This window comes from Hyperolius riggenbachi, chromosome 9 (genome assembly GCF_040937935.1).
Source record: "Hyperolius riggenbachi isolate aHypRig1 chromosome 9, aHypRig1.pri, whole genome shotgun sequence".
NCBI lineage: Eukaryota > Metazoa > Chordata > Amphibia > Anura > Hyperoliidae > Hyperolius > Hyperolius riggenbachi.
This window is the reverse complement of record NC_090654.1, coordinates 278,784,707-278,802,508: the sequence shown is the minus strand read 5'-3', so window position 1 is coordinate 278,802,508 and position 17,802 is coordinate 278,784,707. Positions and strand designations below refer to the sequence as shown.

The following is a 17,802-nucleotide window of genomic DNA, read 5'->3' as shown; positions in this document are numbered from 1 at the left end:
TGAGACCTTCCATCCCACGCATCAATTTTGTTGCTCGTCTCTGCACCTGCTCTAAAACTGCAATATCTTTTTTGTAATGTGGTGCCCAGAACTGAATTCCATATTCCAGATGTGGCCTTACTAGAGAGTTAAACAGGGGCAATATTATGCTAGCATCTCGATTTTTTATTTCCCTTTTAATGCATCCCAAAATTTTGTTAGCTTTAGCTGCAGCTGCTCGGCATTGAGTACGATTATTTAACTTGTTGTCAATGAGTACTCCTAAGTCCTTCTCCAAGTTTGATGTCCCCAACTGTATCCCATTTATTTTGTATGGTGCTAGACCATTAGTACGTCCAAAATGCATGACCTTACATTTGTCAACATTGAATTTCATCTGCCATGTATGTGCCCATATAGCCATCCTATCCAGATCCTGTTGCAATATGACACTATCTTCCTGAGAGTTGATGATTCTGCACAATTTTGTATCATCTGCAAAAATAGCAACATTGCTCACTACTGCGTCTACTAGGTCATTAATAAATAAATTGAAGAGCACTGGACCCAGAACAGACCCCTGTGGGACCCCACTGCTAACAGTCTCCCATTTTGAGTACGATCCATTGACCACAACTCTTTGTTTTCTGTCCATTAGCCAGTTCCCTATCCATGAACACAGACTCTTCCCCAGTCCTTGCATCCTCAACTTTTGCACCAGACTTTTGTGGGGAACAGTGTCGAAGGCCTTTGCAAAGTCCAAGTATATCACATCTACAGCATTCCCAATATCCATATTAGCATTCACTACCTCATAAAAGCTGAGCATGTTAGTCAAACAGGACCTGTCTTTAGTAAACCCATGTTGATGCTGAGAAATAAGATTATTTTCTACTATGAAGTCATGTATAGTATCTCTTAGTAACCCCTCAAATAGTTTGCATACAACTGATGTTAAACTTACAGGTCTATAATTTCCTGGATCAGATTTTTTGCCCTTCTTAAATAATGGGAAAACGTGGGCTGTACGCCAATCCACTGGGACTCTGCCAGTTGCAAGAGAGTCACAAAAGATAAGATAAAGGGGTTTATCTATAACTGAACTTAATTCCCTTAGGACCCGAGGATGCATGCCATCCGGGCCAGGTGCCTTGTCTATTTTTAATTTATTTAGTCTTGCCTTCACTTCTTCCTGCGTTAAGTATTTAATATTACAGTTAGAAGATTGAGACTCTTCTGCCTCTTTAGTTTGCAACAGTGCTGTTTCTTTTGTGAAAACAGAAGCAAAGAAAGCATTTAATAACTCTGCCTTACCTTGGTCATCCACCATTGAGTTCCCATCCTCATCCTTTAGGAGTCCTATACAGTCAACCTTTCTTTTTTTAGAGTTAATGTACTTGTAAAACTTTTTTGGGTTAGATTTGATATCCTTAGCGATTTGTTTTTCAGCTTCAATCTTTGCCTGCCTAATTTCTTTTTTACAATTTTTATTGCACTCCTTATAATTGCTTAGTGCAGCCTCGGTCCCCTCCTGTTTTAAGACCTTATAGGCATTCTTTTTCCTCTTCATTTTATCTTTAACCTTTCTATTCATCCATAGAGGCCTTTTTTTATTCCTAGACATTTTGTTTCCATATGGGATATACATACTACAGTATTGATTGAGTATAAGTTTAAAAGCTTGCCATTTCCCTTCAGTGTCCTCCCCCTGTAGTACATTATCCCAGTTCACCAAACTTAGTGCCTGCCTAATTTGATTGAACTTTGCTTTTCTAAAATTCATAGTTTTAGTGGTCCCGCTGCCCCGTGGCCTATCAGTCACCAGATCAAACGTTATCATGTTGTGATCACTATTTCCCAAATGTTCTTGAACCTGCACATTTGATACATTATCTGGTCTATTAGAAATGATCAGATCCAGTAACGCATGCCCCCTAGTTGGTTCAGTTACCATTTGAGTCAAGTAATTGTCCTGTAGTGCTGCCAGAAATCTGCTGCTTTTACCAGAATGGGTAGCCTCAATACCCCAGTCAATGTCTGGAAAGTTGAAGTCGCCCATAATTATGACCTCATTTTTACCTGCGGTCTGCATAGTGATAGCTGGATGGTGTAATGGTTAAGGGCTCTGCCTCTGACACAGGAGACCAGGGTTTGAATCTCAGCTCTGCCTGTTCAGTAAGCCAAAAAGATAAAAAAGGAGAAACCGAGAGCCCGGTATGGTGTAGTATGTATTGGATTAGGTGGAAAAATATTGACAAGTAAGTAATATACTCACAAACATGGGTTGCCGTCCAGGCAACCACTATATAAGCAGGTGAGGAGATTAGACCTGTCCCCACTCAGGATTAAGATGTCGCTCTCTGTGAAAGAAGAAAAGGGTACAGCACCCTTCCACCAGGGGTGGAACACTTGATATAGCGATGTACAGAGGCGCCAATAGGATAAAACACGATAAAAAGTTTAAAACATTCAGGTGGCGGTGGTGGACCAACCAACCCAAAAACAGACTTGATGCTGTTGCTTATGTCAAACACGATTTATTCACATACTCCAAAAAACATACTCCATACTGGAGTATGTGAATAAATCGTGTTTGACATAAGCAACAGCATCAAGTCTGTTTTTGGGTTGGTTGGTCCACCACCGCCACCTGAATGTTTTAAACTTTTTATCGTGTTTTATCCTATTGGCGCCTCTGTACATCGATATATGTTCAGTAAGCCAGCACCTATTCAGTAGGAGACCTTGGGCAAGTCTCCCTAACACTGCTACTGCCTATAGAGCGCGTCCTAGTGGCTGCTGCTCTGGCGCTTTGAGTCCGCCAGGAGAAAAGCGTGATATAAATGTTATTTGTCTTGTCTTGATAGAGAAATCCTCACTGATGTTCCAAAATTATTTTCTTTTTATTAGCAGTAGTTTGTGTAGCTTCAAGGACGCTAGCCTATTTTTCCTTAAAGTGAACCTCCAGACTTACAATGTACTCAGCAGCACTGAAAAGGCTTGGTGTTTCTTTAACAATAACTATAAGGGCCGAAAAGTGATAAATAATGATTTTTCCCATTTTTTTCTTATTATTCTCGTTAAAATGCATTAAGAATAAAATAATTTGTAGCAAAATGTACCACCCAAAGACAGCCGAATTGGTGGCGAAAAAAACAAGATATAGATCATTGCGGTGTGATAAGTAGTCATGAAGTTATTGGCGAATGAAAGGGATGAGTGCTGAAATGTGAAAATTGTTCTAGCCCAGAAGAGGCAAAAAACTCTTAGTGGTTAACTAGTTAAATAGTTAACGTACACAAGATTCGCATATTGCAAATATACTGTAAGTCTGTTTACTAATGTGCTTATGGATATGTTGCAAGTTCCTGTGTCGAAACCCCGGCCGCTCGCACACTGAAAGCTTGTTGGCATTTTTACAGAAGCTGTTCATTAAACAATATGAGCGATGACCTGATTTATCGATTAAACAATAACCGCTGTGTGTATGCCTGACACTCACGTCCCCGGACGCTGATTGCAGATCTTTCATCCTCCCATCGGTGCTGTGACGTCGGCAGAGATTTCCTGGAACTCTCTGGAACTCCTTATCAGTTATTCCGCATCACAAAGTTCATGCCAAAAGATGGACATTTCTGGTCAACACAGCAGCCGGAATGGAGAACAATATGACCTCACAGTCCACTTTTATTTGAATCTTTCTGTACACTGATGCAAAAAGATAGTTTTTAAAATCATTATTACACAAGCAAAAAAAAACACTTTTTAAGCCTAACGTTTCAAGCATAAAACTATGTTTCTGGCAAATGTTGTAATGAAGTTAGAATCCCCCTTAAACCCTTTAGCAGCCAATTTATTTACAGGTTTGCAAGTGCTCTGGGCCAATTCTTATTTGTTAAATTTCCCTGTTTCTATTTGGTACTACTGTAATGTGTATTTATGGCCACTTGTCACTAGGGGGTAGTGTGAGACAAAAACGGAGGACTTCTGCTTTCAGTTTCTATATTCTCTGCTAGTAGAGAGACATCAAAGCATTCCAAGAATTTACAGCACAACCAGTTCTGCCGACTGAGGTCAAAACACTTTGCTCAAATTAGATAACTCTATTGAAGTTGCTAGTTTAATACTTATCAAGTTGTTTTTTGCTATTTGTTTTTTTCAGATCTTAAATCCACTGGTATCCAGAGCCCAGCTGTCTCAGACTCTGCAGTCTCGCCTCACTAGCTGCAAAATCCTCGGCAAGATTGCAAGCAAGTTTGAGGCCCATGTGTGAGTACTGGGGCATGATAAAAACCATATGCTGGATATACTGTGCTGAGTGACATACAGAGCTGTGTTTGTGAATAACAAGGAAACATACAGCAAGTCACCTCCCAAGCTAGATTAAGCATTGCTTATTAGGCAGAATTGGTTAACGATTTGTGCACGTTTATTTCCCTAATAGAGACTATCAATGAGTTGCTAACAATTATGAGTTGATGCAAAGTTTAAGCCAGGTGCTGCATTTCCAAGCTGCATAACTGTGCACAATATTAGCTTATATTTTGCATCAACTCGGAATTAGTAACATCGCATTGATCATCAATATTCTCTGACTACTAACCCTTTAGCAGCCAATTTATTTAGAGACCTGCAAGTGCTCCAGGCCAATTTTTTTTTTTATTTCTTGTTACATTTCCCTGCTTCTAATTAGTACTGCTGTCATTGGTATATATGGCCACTTGTCACTAGGGGGCAGTGTTAGACAATAACAGAGGACTTCAGTTTTCAGTTTCTATATTTTCTGCTGGTAGAGAGAGATCAAAGCATTCCAAGAATTTACAGAGCAACGAGTTCTGGCGAGTGAGGTCAAACGAGTTAACTGTATTGAAGTTACAAATGGATTAAGGAACCCTCACTATACTCTATGACCTAAATCGGAAATATGAACTTTTGAACCTTGGGTCAAAAATGAAATGCTTACCTAAGAATAAGGAAGCCTCTGTACCCTGTAGAGCAGGAGTCTCAAACTCGCGGCCCGCGGGCCATTTGCGGCCCTCGATACAATATTTTTTGGCCCTCGCCGGCAAAAGCTTCCTTATAGTTCGCTTCAGTGCTCCCAAGTAATCCGCCGCATCCCGCCGCTAAACGAGGGCTGCAGAGCCCCCAAATCGCCCGGGGGGCAATCCACCGGCATTTCCTGGAAAGGGCAGAGCTTTCAGCTTCAGCTCTGCCCCTCCTGACGTCAATCGTTGCACGGATCGCCGCCTCTCCCCGCCCCTCTCTGTGACGACATGACTATGATTAAGGGCAGACTTTGAGCCCGATACGCGTTAGTCTTTTTGTGGCCTTGTTTGTGTCATTTTTTTGTGGCTTTTTTCAATAAAGTATATCAGCTTTTACCACTTCATTGAGACTGCGGATCCTCCTTCGTTTGATGTTACCTGTGGCTTGGCTCACCTGATCCTGCACCGGTGGAGTGGTTTCCTGGGGGTTTCAGAGCGTTTGGCTTACTGTCTACACCCTCTCTGTGAAGGAAGAGTGAGAGGGGCAGGCAGAGGTGGCGATGCGCCGCGACTGTGAAATTCCTTATGCGGCCCAGCCTCATCCTGACTTTGCCTCCTGCGGCCCCCAGGTAAATTGAGTTTGAGACCCCTGCTGTAGAGGATTCCCACGCACCCTCACATCCACTGTTGCCGAGCGGGGACCCCCTTAAAGGAATCCGACAAGCTCAGTTTTCAAGCGTACGTGCAAGTACTACGCATGCGCAATCTAGAGGCTTCCCTCTCCTAGGCAAGTATTTGATTTTTGACCCGATGTTCACCTCGGATTCCCTCTTAGATCAGACAGTTTTATTCCCCCTGTTTCCTTTATATTCCCCAGTGTTATTAAATCTACCTGATAGTTACACTTCGTTTATATTATCTAGTAAAACTGGATTATTAAAGGGACTCTGACCAATAAATAAAAACAAAATATCAACTTACCTGGTACTTTCTCCAGCCCACTGTAGGTCGGGAGGTCCCTTGGCGTCTTCTGGCCCATCTCCCAGGCCCTGCTCCGAAATGGCTCCCGGCGACACTGGGACCGAGTGTCGGGCTCCCTCTTCCGGAAAGATGAAGTCAGTTGTCACCACGCCGGCCGCCTCGCGTCATCACGCCGGCCGGCGTCACAGTACTGCACATTCGTGGTTTAATCACGCTTGCACGGTACTGTCACGCTGGCCGCCGTGATGACGTGAGGCGGCCAGCGTGTGGCGACTGACGTCATCTTTCCAGAAGAAGGAGCCCGACACTCTGCCCCAGTGTCGCTGGGAGCCGCCGGGAGCCATATCTGAGCAGGGCCTGGGAGGTGGGCCAGAAGGACGCTGAGGGACCTCCGGGCCTACGGTGGGCTGCAGAAAGCCCCAGGTAAGTTCAAAGTTTGTTTTTATTTACTGGTCAGAGTCCCTTTAAAGGGAACCTGAAGTGTGAGAGATAGCTCCCTTAAAGATTAAACGTTCCGCACCATTACATCACGCTCGCTGGTTTGACAACTCTATAAAGAAACTAAAGAAACAGGGACGCAGACTGGAACGAAGGTGGCGCAAACATCAGTCTCCTGATGACAAACTTTCCCTAATTGCTCACCTGAAAAAATATCAAACGATGATTAACAAAAAGAAGTCCTTATTCCTGTCTCACAAAATTGCAAATGCAGCCAACAGACCTGCCCAACTCTTCCGCACGGTTGACAGTCTCTGCAATCCATCTTGCAGGAAATCCAGCATCAGACCTTCACAGGAACTGTGCGAGAAATTTGCCCACTTCTTCTCAGACAAAGTCTCCTCCATACGATCTGCCATTCAATTCACAGCCCCAGAAACCCATGCAGAGCCATATAACAGGTGCAAAAATAGCCTACCACCATGGTCTGATTTTAAGGTAATCACTGAAAAAGACATCTTGGATATCCTCTCAAACCTTCGCCAGACTACCTGCGATCTGGACCCTGGCCCCACTAAGTTCATGTTGAAATGCCCTGAACTATTTACACCGGCATTCCACAAAATAGTCAACGGCTCCTTACAAGAAGGGTGGTTTCCCTCTACTCTGAAAGAAGCAATCGTCAGGCCTCTACTCAAGAAACCATCCTTAGACCCAGATGCTCTAAACAGCTACAGACCTGTCTCAAACCTCCCCTTTCTGGGAAAAGTTATTGAAAAGGCTGTCTCCCTCCAACTTGAAGCCAGGCTCTCCAGAAACAACATCCTTGACCCTCTTCAATCTGGTTTCAGGAAATATCACAGCTGTGAAACAGCCCTCACCCAGATTTGCAATGATCTGCTCATTGCAAGAGACAAGGGTCAATGGTCCATCCTGATTTTGCTCGACCTCTCAGCGGCTTTTGACACAGTCGATCATGAAAGCTTACTCAACAGGCTACAAGAGTACTGTGGCATAGATGGCATTGTTCTCCGGTGGTTCAACTCCTTCCTGGCTGGCAGAACACAAAGGGTAGCCTTAGGGCCCTTCCTCTCCAACCCTGTACCACTAAAATACGGTGTACCTCAGGGCGCAATATTATCCCCTTTACTTTTCACCATATACATGCTGCCACTTGGAGAAATCATACAAAAACATGGCCTGACATATCATTGCTATGCTGATGACACCCAGCTATATTTGTCATTCAAACCTGATGTCACAGACCCTACTCCACAAATAAACGCATGCTTAGCTGAGCTTCAGGAGTGGATGAATAATAATTGGCTAAAACTTAATGCTGACAAAACTGAGGTTCTTGTTATCGAGGGCCAGGGCTCAACAGCAAAGCAGCTCCAGTCTGAACCAACACCGCTAAGGATAGGGAGCTCAGACCTGAACAACTCAGACTGTGTGCGCAGCCTGGGAGTACTGATTGATGGGAAATTAAGCTTCAGGAATCAAATCTCAGCTGTTGTGAAAGATTCCTTCTTTCACCTAAGGAATATTGCAAGGATTAAACACCTAATTCCTTCAGAGGATCTTCCAACCCTAGTTCATGCCTTCGTCACATCAAGGTTAGACTACTGCAACGTCCTCTACACAGGCCTGCATAAGAAAGACTTACGCCGCCTGCAATTAGTACAGAATGCCGCCGCAAGGCTGTTAACGAGCCAACCCCGCCATTGCCACATAACACCAACCCTGAGCTCACTCCACTGGCTACCGATAAAATGGAGAATTCTGTTTAAGATTGGCTTACTGACATTCAAATCCTTGCACAATCTGGGCCCTGGATACCTGAAGGACTTGTTGCAACTACATCACACCCCCCACAATCTTAGATCAAAAGGACGTAACACCTTGGTCACCCCCAGAGTCCACCTCAAAACCTTTGGAGACAGAGCCTTTTGTCATGCTGCCCCTACACTTTGGAACTCCCTGCCACACCCAATCAGGACAGCCCCATCCCTGGAAGCATTTAAGTCTAAACTGAAAACCTACCTTTTCAGTCTGGCATTCATGAACATCTGACTATCTCCTCTGTAACACAACCCAGCCTGAAACCCTGTATTAATCTGAGACACAGCTATGCGCTTTGAGTCCTATGGGAGAAAAGCGCTTTACAAATGTTATTGTATTGTATTGTAAGGTGGCTGCAATATCTATTTCCTTGGAGGGCTCTTTGACAATATGGCGTTGCGGTAAGCATTTTTATTGCAAGAGGCCGCTAAGTCAAAGAAAGTCTATGTAGACCTTCATACTTACACCATGCGACGGAAGTAGATAATTCGTCACAATCCCGTCACAAAGTCACCCGTGCATCACTGCCTGATCCATGCCTAGCGCACAGATTAAGCTGTAATGCGAGTCTATGGTGACGCAGTGAGTGTGAACAATGGAGCGCAATAGGTAGTGTTGCTAGGATACAATCCGCGATCACGTATAGCCGTGATTTGTGGGCATTTTTTCACTATCCGACACCGTGATCCGAATCCGTGAGATCGCGGAATTCAATCACGGATGCGCCCGTTATTTTGCATATTCAGCAAAAAAATAGCCGTGATTATAAGCTGAAAAGCCGCCGACTTTAGCGGTTAATGGCAAAACCCCCTTACATGATATAAATACCAAATTTGCAGGATATATTAAGTAGAACAGTGGGAACAAGGGAAATAGACCTTATAGTTTTTGAGATAATCGACTTTAAGGCTACTTACACACTAAGACGTTGCGTTAGGTTCTACGTTAAGGTCGCATAACGTGTACCTAACGCAACATATGGTGGTGCGGGAGAGGACGTTAGAGTGAGCCGCGTTAGGCGGCTCTATCCGCATAAGGTCTACCAGAGCGTCGCTGATTGGCCGGTGGGACCTCGTGATGCGGAGTGAGACACTCCGCATCACGTGGTCCTGCCGGCCAATCAGCAGCCGCCAGTGCAGTGCATATTAAGTAGCCATGTGCGCGGCTACTGTAGCAGCATCTCCCCGCCTCCTCTCGCCCCCCACTGAGCATGTGCAAACAGTCTAACGCGGCTTAAGCCGCTCAGAACGCACAGTACGCTGCACTTTGCCCGAACGTGCAGCGTTACTGTGTAACGCAACGTGGGCAGTGTGAACAGCCTCATTGACTTTGTAGTGCTGTGCGGTGGGCTGCGTTACAGGCTGCTCTAACCTGCGCCTGTAACGTCCTGGTGTGTAAGCAGCCTCAAGGTTCAAAGGAAAACGGTATGCATTTACACGCTGTAAATGATTTTTAATGTATTTACCGCATTTACATGTATACTTTTTTCCTCTGAAATTTCCTTTGAACCTTTAAAATTGATTATCTCAAAAACTTTAAGGTCTTTTTACAGGCAATTACGGATAAAATCCGAGTCGAATTCGTCAGTCAGTTTAAAATCCGGATCACAATCACGGCTTATCCTGATTGTGGGACTGCTGTGGTCGGATTTATTCAAATCCGTGATCGGGGGTATCCGAGCAACACTAGCAGTGGGGCAGGGCACGCATGCGTGGACCGACGGGAATCCTGCCAGACTGACGCATGTGCAGTGGGGGTAGGGCGGGCCTACGCACATCACCCTGTCTGCGCTGTCTGCTGCAGGTGAAAGGGGCTTCAGTGAGGGTCACCTGCGACACGCTCTCCCATAAGTGTAAAAGGAGCCTAAGGCTGCTTTCACAGTGGGAGGTTACAGGCGCACGTTAGTGCAGGCTGTAACGCAGCCCACCGCACAGCAATGAAAAATTATGTTCACAGTGCCCACGTTGCGTTACATTGTAACGCAGCAGGTTAAAAGAAAGTGCTGCATGCTGTACGTCATACGCGGCTAAGCCGCGTTAGACTGTTTGCACATGCTCAGTGATGTTGGAGGAGGAGGTCTCCCCCTCCTCCTCCTCGGCCAGGCACATGGCTAATTAATATTCACTGCACGGTGTGACGTGCAGTGTTTACTTCCTGGAGCGCCGCTCTGTGCGGCGATTGGCTGGCAGGAACACTTGATGCCGCATGCGTCCAACAGTATGCATCACGGCATCACAGGACGCATGAAGAGCTGCTTAACGCGGCTCAATGTAACTTCCAGCTATGGGTGCATTGCTACTGCGGGGATCTCGTTCTACAAAGTCACTGGACCGGACAGGATCCAGGGTGGGACAATTGGAGCAATTGTTAGTTTTGGAGGAGCGTAAGTTAGTACTGCATGCTACATCAGCATGCTACTTTGAAAATGTTACTTGCACTGCCACACTAAGTTGCGCTGCTTGAGCGGTGTAGCTTAGTGAATTAACCCCTACTGATTGGTCTGTGAGCCAGATGCAGCCATCAAAAGAGCCACATCTGGCTCCCGAGCCATAGGTTCCCTACCCCTGATCTATACTATTCATAGCCTTCCCTCTACTCAGGTAAGTATCAGTTTTCTCACTTCAGTTTTACTTTAAAAAGTGTTTCCCAGTTTAAGCATTTTGTGACTTTTCTATTGCAGAGTAAAGAGAGACATACTCCCCCTAGTGGAGTCTCTGTGCCAGGACGTAGAGTATGAGGTGCGCTCCTGCATGTGTCGGCAGCTGGAGTACATTGCTCAAGGCATCGGGTAAGTATGACACATGGCCGCACATCATTGTTGTCAGACTTTTATCACTGCTTTCATAACTGAATCACAACACCAGGTTTAAAGTGGACCTGAACTCTGGCGCAGGATAGACGAAAAACATAGAGAAATGCACCCTGTATGTATTTAGAGATTAGCCAGTCTAATACCACCTTATCTGTGACTAATCACTAGTGTAATTCGATCTTTCAGCTGTGTACGCTGGCTGCCTCAGCAGAGCAGCTAATTTGTAAACACAGGTTAGCAGCAAAAATGCTGTGTTTTCCGCAACGTTAGTTTTTTCTGCTAAGTGCGTTCCCAGCTTAAAGTCCATGAGCACTAAGACAAAGTAAGAAGGGGGAGAAACAAAGCAAAGTTAATAGGGAACACATCAAGTACCACCTGGGCCCCCTCTGCTTAAGGGCCCCATAGCAGCTGCTATGGCTACGCCCCTGAGCTAAGTAACATAGGTATGGGGACAGGGAGGAGGAGGTAGAAAAAATCTCCTACAGTAGCAGGGCTGTGCAGAAATTAGTTGGTATGAAATCTAGTAGCCTAGTATAAAGGTGCCTACTAGTTATCCAATATCCTGTCCAATCGACTGTCCGATCAATCGTTGGAGGTACCAAACAGCAAGAAATTATCGGTTTATCGATCATTCCATCGATCCATTTTCAGATCGATCCCTATGGTTGTTTGAGATTGAGTAAGTTTTCCCTTCCGCTTAGTAGAAAGATTGTTTCTGACCGATCACATTTATCCAATCTTTCGAGGAAATTGGATTGTTAGTGGACAGTTAAGATGCAATTGTTCTACGTAGATCCTACAATTCTCTGAAAAGTATAGCCGTCATTTCCTGTGCTTGTCTCTCAGAACACTAAAGTTTTGCGTATTCAGCTGCTGAAAGAACAGGTCAGAACCCCTATGAGCAAGGGGAGGAGTTTGAAGCTGGCTTTCCTTCACTCTTTATCCCGCCCATGAGCCTGGGGGGAAGTCCCTCAAGGACACTCCCACTGAGCTCCTGCAAAGAAGTTTTGAAAACTGGATCACAAGTCACATGACCAAAAATGTGGGGTCTGCAAAGTATCTGGGGGTTGTTTATTCCTAAAAATGTTTACAGTTTAGCTTGGAGGGGGGGGGGGGGGGTGGGTCGGGGGTCGGTGGGGGAGCTGATGTGGGTTAATACTGTGGAAACTCTATATACGCTTCCACAGGACCGGATTTAAAGAGTAACTGTCGGCCATAAAATAAAAAATAAATTCTTTATTTTTATCTGGTAAACATGTAATAAGGATGCTAATCAGGCAATCCAAACGTTACAATCACTATTACTTTTCTTGTTTATAAATGATCATTCCCCAGTTTACCTGACTCTTATTTGGTACGTTGCCGCAAAAAGGAAGTTGCAGGGCATGCTGGGTTGTCCTTTTTTGCTTCTGTACATTAGTTAAGTGTGAGGGGAAATAAAGAGGCAAAAAAAAAAGACAACCCAGCATGCCCTGCAACTTCCTTTCTGTGGCAACATACCAAATAAGAGTCAGGTAAACTGGGGAATGATCATTTATAGACAAGAAAAGTAATTGAGATTTTAACATTTGGATTGCCTGGTTAGCATCCTTATTACTTGTTTACCAGATAAAAATAAATAATTGATTTTTGATTTTATGCACGACAGTTACACTTTAAGCCAAGGCCACATAGGTCATGGCCTAGGGCACCGAAGAATCAGGGGCGGGTGGGCAGCAGGCTGTACTGGGGGGAGGTAAGGGTCACCTGTCTACCTATACTTGAGGGGGGGAGGGATAGGGGTTATCTGGCTACCTATACTGAAGGTGGGGAGGGGACATCGGGCTACCTATACTGAAGGTGGGGAGGGGACATCGGGCTACCTATACTGAAGGTGAGCAGCTGCTGACAGTGGCCTTGGGCGGTAAAGAGTACAAATCCGGCCCCTCGTGATCAAATCACGCGAATCCAGAGATTTCATTATTAACAGATGCTTAGGCGTTTGTGGACGCTCCCTCGCTGTGCCGTATTATATCAACTTATACGGCAGGGAACTTCCTACGGCAACTGCACTACTTTTTTAATTACTGTAATCTCATGTGGAATGACTGTGATTAGGTATTCTGAAAAGGAATAGATGGCTTAAGACAGCATTAGACTTATCAGCCTTTTAATTAGGACGTTCCCAGAATTCAGTGGTAAAGACGACATCTATAGCACGACAAGAGCACTATATTATACTGAGGTTTTCATTACATTGAAAAAATATGTTTTCTTGGGAGGGAGGGGAATCTGATCATTTCCGGTGTGTCCGATCTGCTATCGATTGAGAAAGGGATCAATTTTCAGATCAGTACTGCACAAAATCAATCTAAATATTGCTGCATGCTGATATGTAGCCCCGCCCTCCCAGTGATGTTTAGCCTAGGCTGTTTATCTATGTGGAGTTCTCCTCCCAGAGCATTCTGGGAAACCAGGCATTATTTTCACTGGTTTCGGAATTCTCAGAAACATTCCACAGAGCTACACCTGGCAGAACTAAATATGTCACCACTAGTGATAAATGTCAGAATGTAAATCAGGAAGAGGAAAGATTGTACAATGGGCAAACTCTGACTAAATCATCTATAAATGAATATTGTAGAGAAATAAGCAATTTTATACATTGTTATTTTCACTACAGGTCCTCTTTAAAGAGGAACTTTAACCCAGCGCTGAACTTCATCCCAATCAGTAGCTGATACCCCCTTTCCCACCAGAAATATTTACCTTATTCTCTAATAGATCATCAGGGGGTCTGTATGGCTGATATTGTTGTGAATGAAACCCCTCCCACTGTGTGATGTCATGGCCATGGCTCTGACAGCGAGTCGGCTGTATGTGGACCTTATTGCATTGTGGGAAATAACGGCTTTTTCCAACTGCCAAACAAGCAGTATTTCCCTCTGTGCATAGAACTCTCAGTAAGGAATATTCTGTACAAATCACCTGCAGGGCCGGATTTAGGCCAAGGCCACCTAGGCCATGGCCTAGGGCACCACAGGAGCAAGGGCACCAAAGCAGCAGGCTAAACTGGTGCAGCATTTGCAAGATGGCAAATGCTGCAATGCAGGGAAATCAGGCAAGCACCTGACCATGGTGCTCTGCTGCCAGGGAAAGGGGGCGGAGGGGTCATCTGGCTACCTATACTGGAGGGAAAGGGGGGAGGGGTCATCTGGCTACCTATACTGGAGGGAAAGGGGGGAGGGATCATCTAGCTACCTATACTGGAGGGAAAGGGGGGAGGGGTCATCTGGCTACCTATGCTGGAGGGAAAGGAGGGAGGGGTCATCTGGCTACCTATACTGGAGGGAAAGGGGGGAGGGATCATCTAGCTACCTATACTGGAGGGAAAGGGGGGAGGGGTCATCTGGCTACCTATACTGGAGGGAAAGGGGGGAGGGGTCATCTGGCTACCTATACTGGAGGGAAAGGGGGGAGGGGTCATCTGGCTACCTATACTGGAGGGAAAGGGGGGAGGGGTCATTTGGCTACCTATACTGGATGGAAAGGGGGGGGGAGGATCATCTAGCTACCTATACGGGAGGGAAAGGGGGGATGGATCATCTAGCTACCTATACTGGAGAGGCGGCTGGTGACAGTGGCCTTGGGCGGAGAGTACAAATCCGGCCCTGATCACATGACAGAACTAAAGAGGTCACCACCAGTGATAAGTGTCAGAATGTAAATCAGGGTGAGGAAAGATTCTAAAATGGGCAAACACTGACTAAATAACCTATAAATGAATATTGTAAACAATAAGCAATTTTATTCCTATCGGTTATTTTCACTAGAGTTCCCCTTGAATGTTTTCTCAATGTTTAGGATTAGGCACTCCTCCCTACAGCAAGGCCTGCAGCTCAGTCAGCTACCCTGTTATTCAGTCCTCCTCGGGACTCTCGTAGCACTTTGTCATCCCACATGTACTCCCTCACAAAATAGCTGTGAACAAGCAAGCTGCAGCCTATAATTCAGTGGGCTGCATTAGTCGTACCGTGTGGGGGCGTCTTCTCGTTCCACAAGCCCCCACAAAGTGCACCGAACCGTAACACATGTCAGGCATGGAGGAGGAGTCACCTTGGCCTGTCAGCCGCGCAGAGACGGTGACAACACAGCAACAATGGCACAGACTGCCATACTCCACAGAATGTCATCTGTTCATGTGAAACGCCGCCTGTGCTCAGTGCTTTGTATCTCCGGCAGCTCTTCCCCGGTGAGTCACCGCTTAGCATCTCTTAATAGCTTGGAACAATTGACTGCACCTGCCGACTACGCCAATTGTGCATGACTAAATGATTCACCTTCGCTTCACCGCAGCGCCCACCGTCGACTTTATTATATCTCATCTCTAATGTTCCCAGTGACCGGGGGGGGGGGTTGTGCAGGCCCATTCTGAAAAACAGTCGGTTTTGCATCAATAATTTGATTGGCTAGAATAAAATCGAGGGGCCTGTTTAAAGGAGCATTAAAAAATGCAAATGATCAGTTCGCTGTTTAAAGAGGAACAGTCGCGAAAATCTTAACATTTAATACGCATACAAATAAGAAGTACATCTCTTCCAGAGTAAAATGAGCCATGGATTACTTTTCTCCTATGTTGCTGTCACTTACAGCAGGAGGGAGAAATCTGACATTACCGACAGGTTCTGGGTTAGTCTATCTCTTCATGGGGGATTCTCAGCATGGCCTTTATTCTTTTTAAAGATATTCCCTGAAAAGGATTTACTGTATACAATGATGCTGACCAGCCTCCCTGCTCACCACACACTTTTTTGGCAGTTGGACGGAGCAACTGCCATTCACTAAGTGCTTTTAACAATAAAGAAAACCCTGAGAACCCCCATGAGAAGATGGGCTAGTCCAAAATCTGTCGGTAATGTCAGATTTCTACCACTTACTGTAAATGACAGCAACATAGGAGAAAAGTAATTTATGGCTCATTTTACTCTGGAAGAATCGCACTTCTTATTTGTCTATGTTTACATGTATTTTAAATTTTAAGATTTTCACGACAGAGGTCCTTTAACATACAAAAATGCCAGTGTTCTATATATAAAGATGGGATGAGGAGCATCTTCTCATTCTGCCTAAAAGGTGTTGTATGCTAATTATATGACACATCATTGGAAGCCAGATAACTAAAAGTGGGGGTTTGGAGGGGAGGAGCTCTCCCTAAAGGACACTTGAAGTGAGAGGGATATGGAGGCTGCCATATTTATTCCCTTTTGAACAGTACCAGTTGCCTGGCTATTCTGCTAATCTTTCATGCATCGGAAGTGTCTGAATCGCCCACCTGAAACAAGCATGCAGCTAAAGCCTCGTATACTCGCCTCAGCTGATAGTCAGGCATGTGTACAGCACCCCCTGACCGCCATTCCGCAATCGATTCATCGAGCGGATCAACTTGGCCAAGCAACGGTCAACTTCTTTGTGCATGCGGCTCCCGCCTGCCAAGTGAGGTCACGCACACTGCTCCGCCCACATTGCAACAGAACGCGTTGTCAGCCAGGGCTGTGGAGTCGGTACAAAAATCATCAGACTCCTCAGTTTAAAGTGAACCTCCGCACTAAAAATCTACTCAGCAGCACTGAAAAGGCTTGGTGTTTCTTTATCATTTTCACAGCATCAGAACTTTGTTTTTCTTGCTACTAAGCTCCGCCCCATCAAAGAAAAAAAGCCCGGGCTTTTTTTCCCTGATGCTGTGCAGAGCATGATGGGATTTCCTATGTTGTTATTCACATTGCCTAGCAACTGGGAGAGGTGCTCAGGACACAGGACAGTTGGAACTGTGTCTCATGCTCCCTGTCACCTCCTTTCAACCAAAAAGATGGCTGCCATCATGAAATCAAACATTTGCCTGTTCTTTTAAAACAGTGTGGGTAAGAGATTATATTACCTATCTATTTTAATTAACATAACTAATGTAACTTAATGACAGTATGTTGGTTTAGGCTGAAGTTCCTCTTTAAGAAACCTCCAGCCCGACTCCCAAAGGTACCCAAAATTGCTCCGACTCCTTAGTCTAATTTTTACAAAGGCTATGGATTTCGTTCAAAAATCACTCGACACCTCAGTTTATTGAAACCACCAACTCTGACTCCAGGTACCCAAGATTGCTCCGACTCCACAGCCCTGTTTTCAGCTACACAGCTAATCCAGCAGTCAAAAGAGGGATCCGCACGCAGTCTTCAAGAAACAATGTGCCCCTTTATCAAGGCATAAGCAGACTACACATCTGTACAGGCTGCCCAGCAAAGCGATGTTGCCCAAAGGGATTGGGTCCCGATCCCTAATTGTTGATGAGTCAAACATGTGTGTACTGTGCACCTTAATCCAGTCAAACCTGGGTCAAACATTTGATCGGCATGCTTGTTCAGGGTTTTTGGTTAAAAGAAGGTAAAACTTTATAGTAATCTGTCACCTCAAAATCCATTTAAAGGACAACTGTACTGAGATGAATATGGAGGCTGCCATATTTATTTCCTTTTAAACAATACCAGTTGCCTGGCACGACGGCCCAACGCCGAAACTTGTAGGGAAGGAGAGACTTGGCATTTTCTGACACTACTTCTGTGTATTCGCGTGCTGCTGTACACCTTAAAGAGAACCAGAGACGACGAACATTACAAATTTATACATACCTGGGGCTTCCTCCAGCCCCATAAGCCTGGATCGCTCCCACGCCGCCGTCCTCCGCTGCCTCTGTCTGCCGGTACCGGGTCCCGTCATTTCGGCCGGTCGAGCCAG

General features: G+C 45.2%; 1 protein-coding gene across 1 annotated transcript in view; it reads left to right on the top strand.

The window, feature by feature from the left end:
• The window catches only part of PPP4R4 (protein phosphatase 4 regulatory subunit 4), a 215,337-nt gene that overhangs the window by 147,134 nt on the left and 50,401 nt on the right, over window positions 1–17,802 (top strand). The window contains exons 6-7 of the mRNA XM_068254652.1: window positions 4,142–4,248; window positions 10,906–11,013. Of these exons, the coding sequence (XP_068110753.1) occupies window positions 4,142–4,248; window positions 10,906–11,013 (215 nt within the window). The remainder of the gene's footprint in view (window positions 1–4,141; window positions 4,249–10,905; window positions 11,014–17,802) is intronic.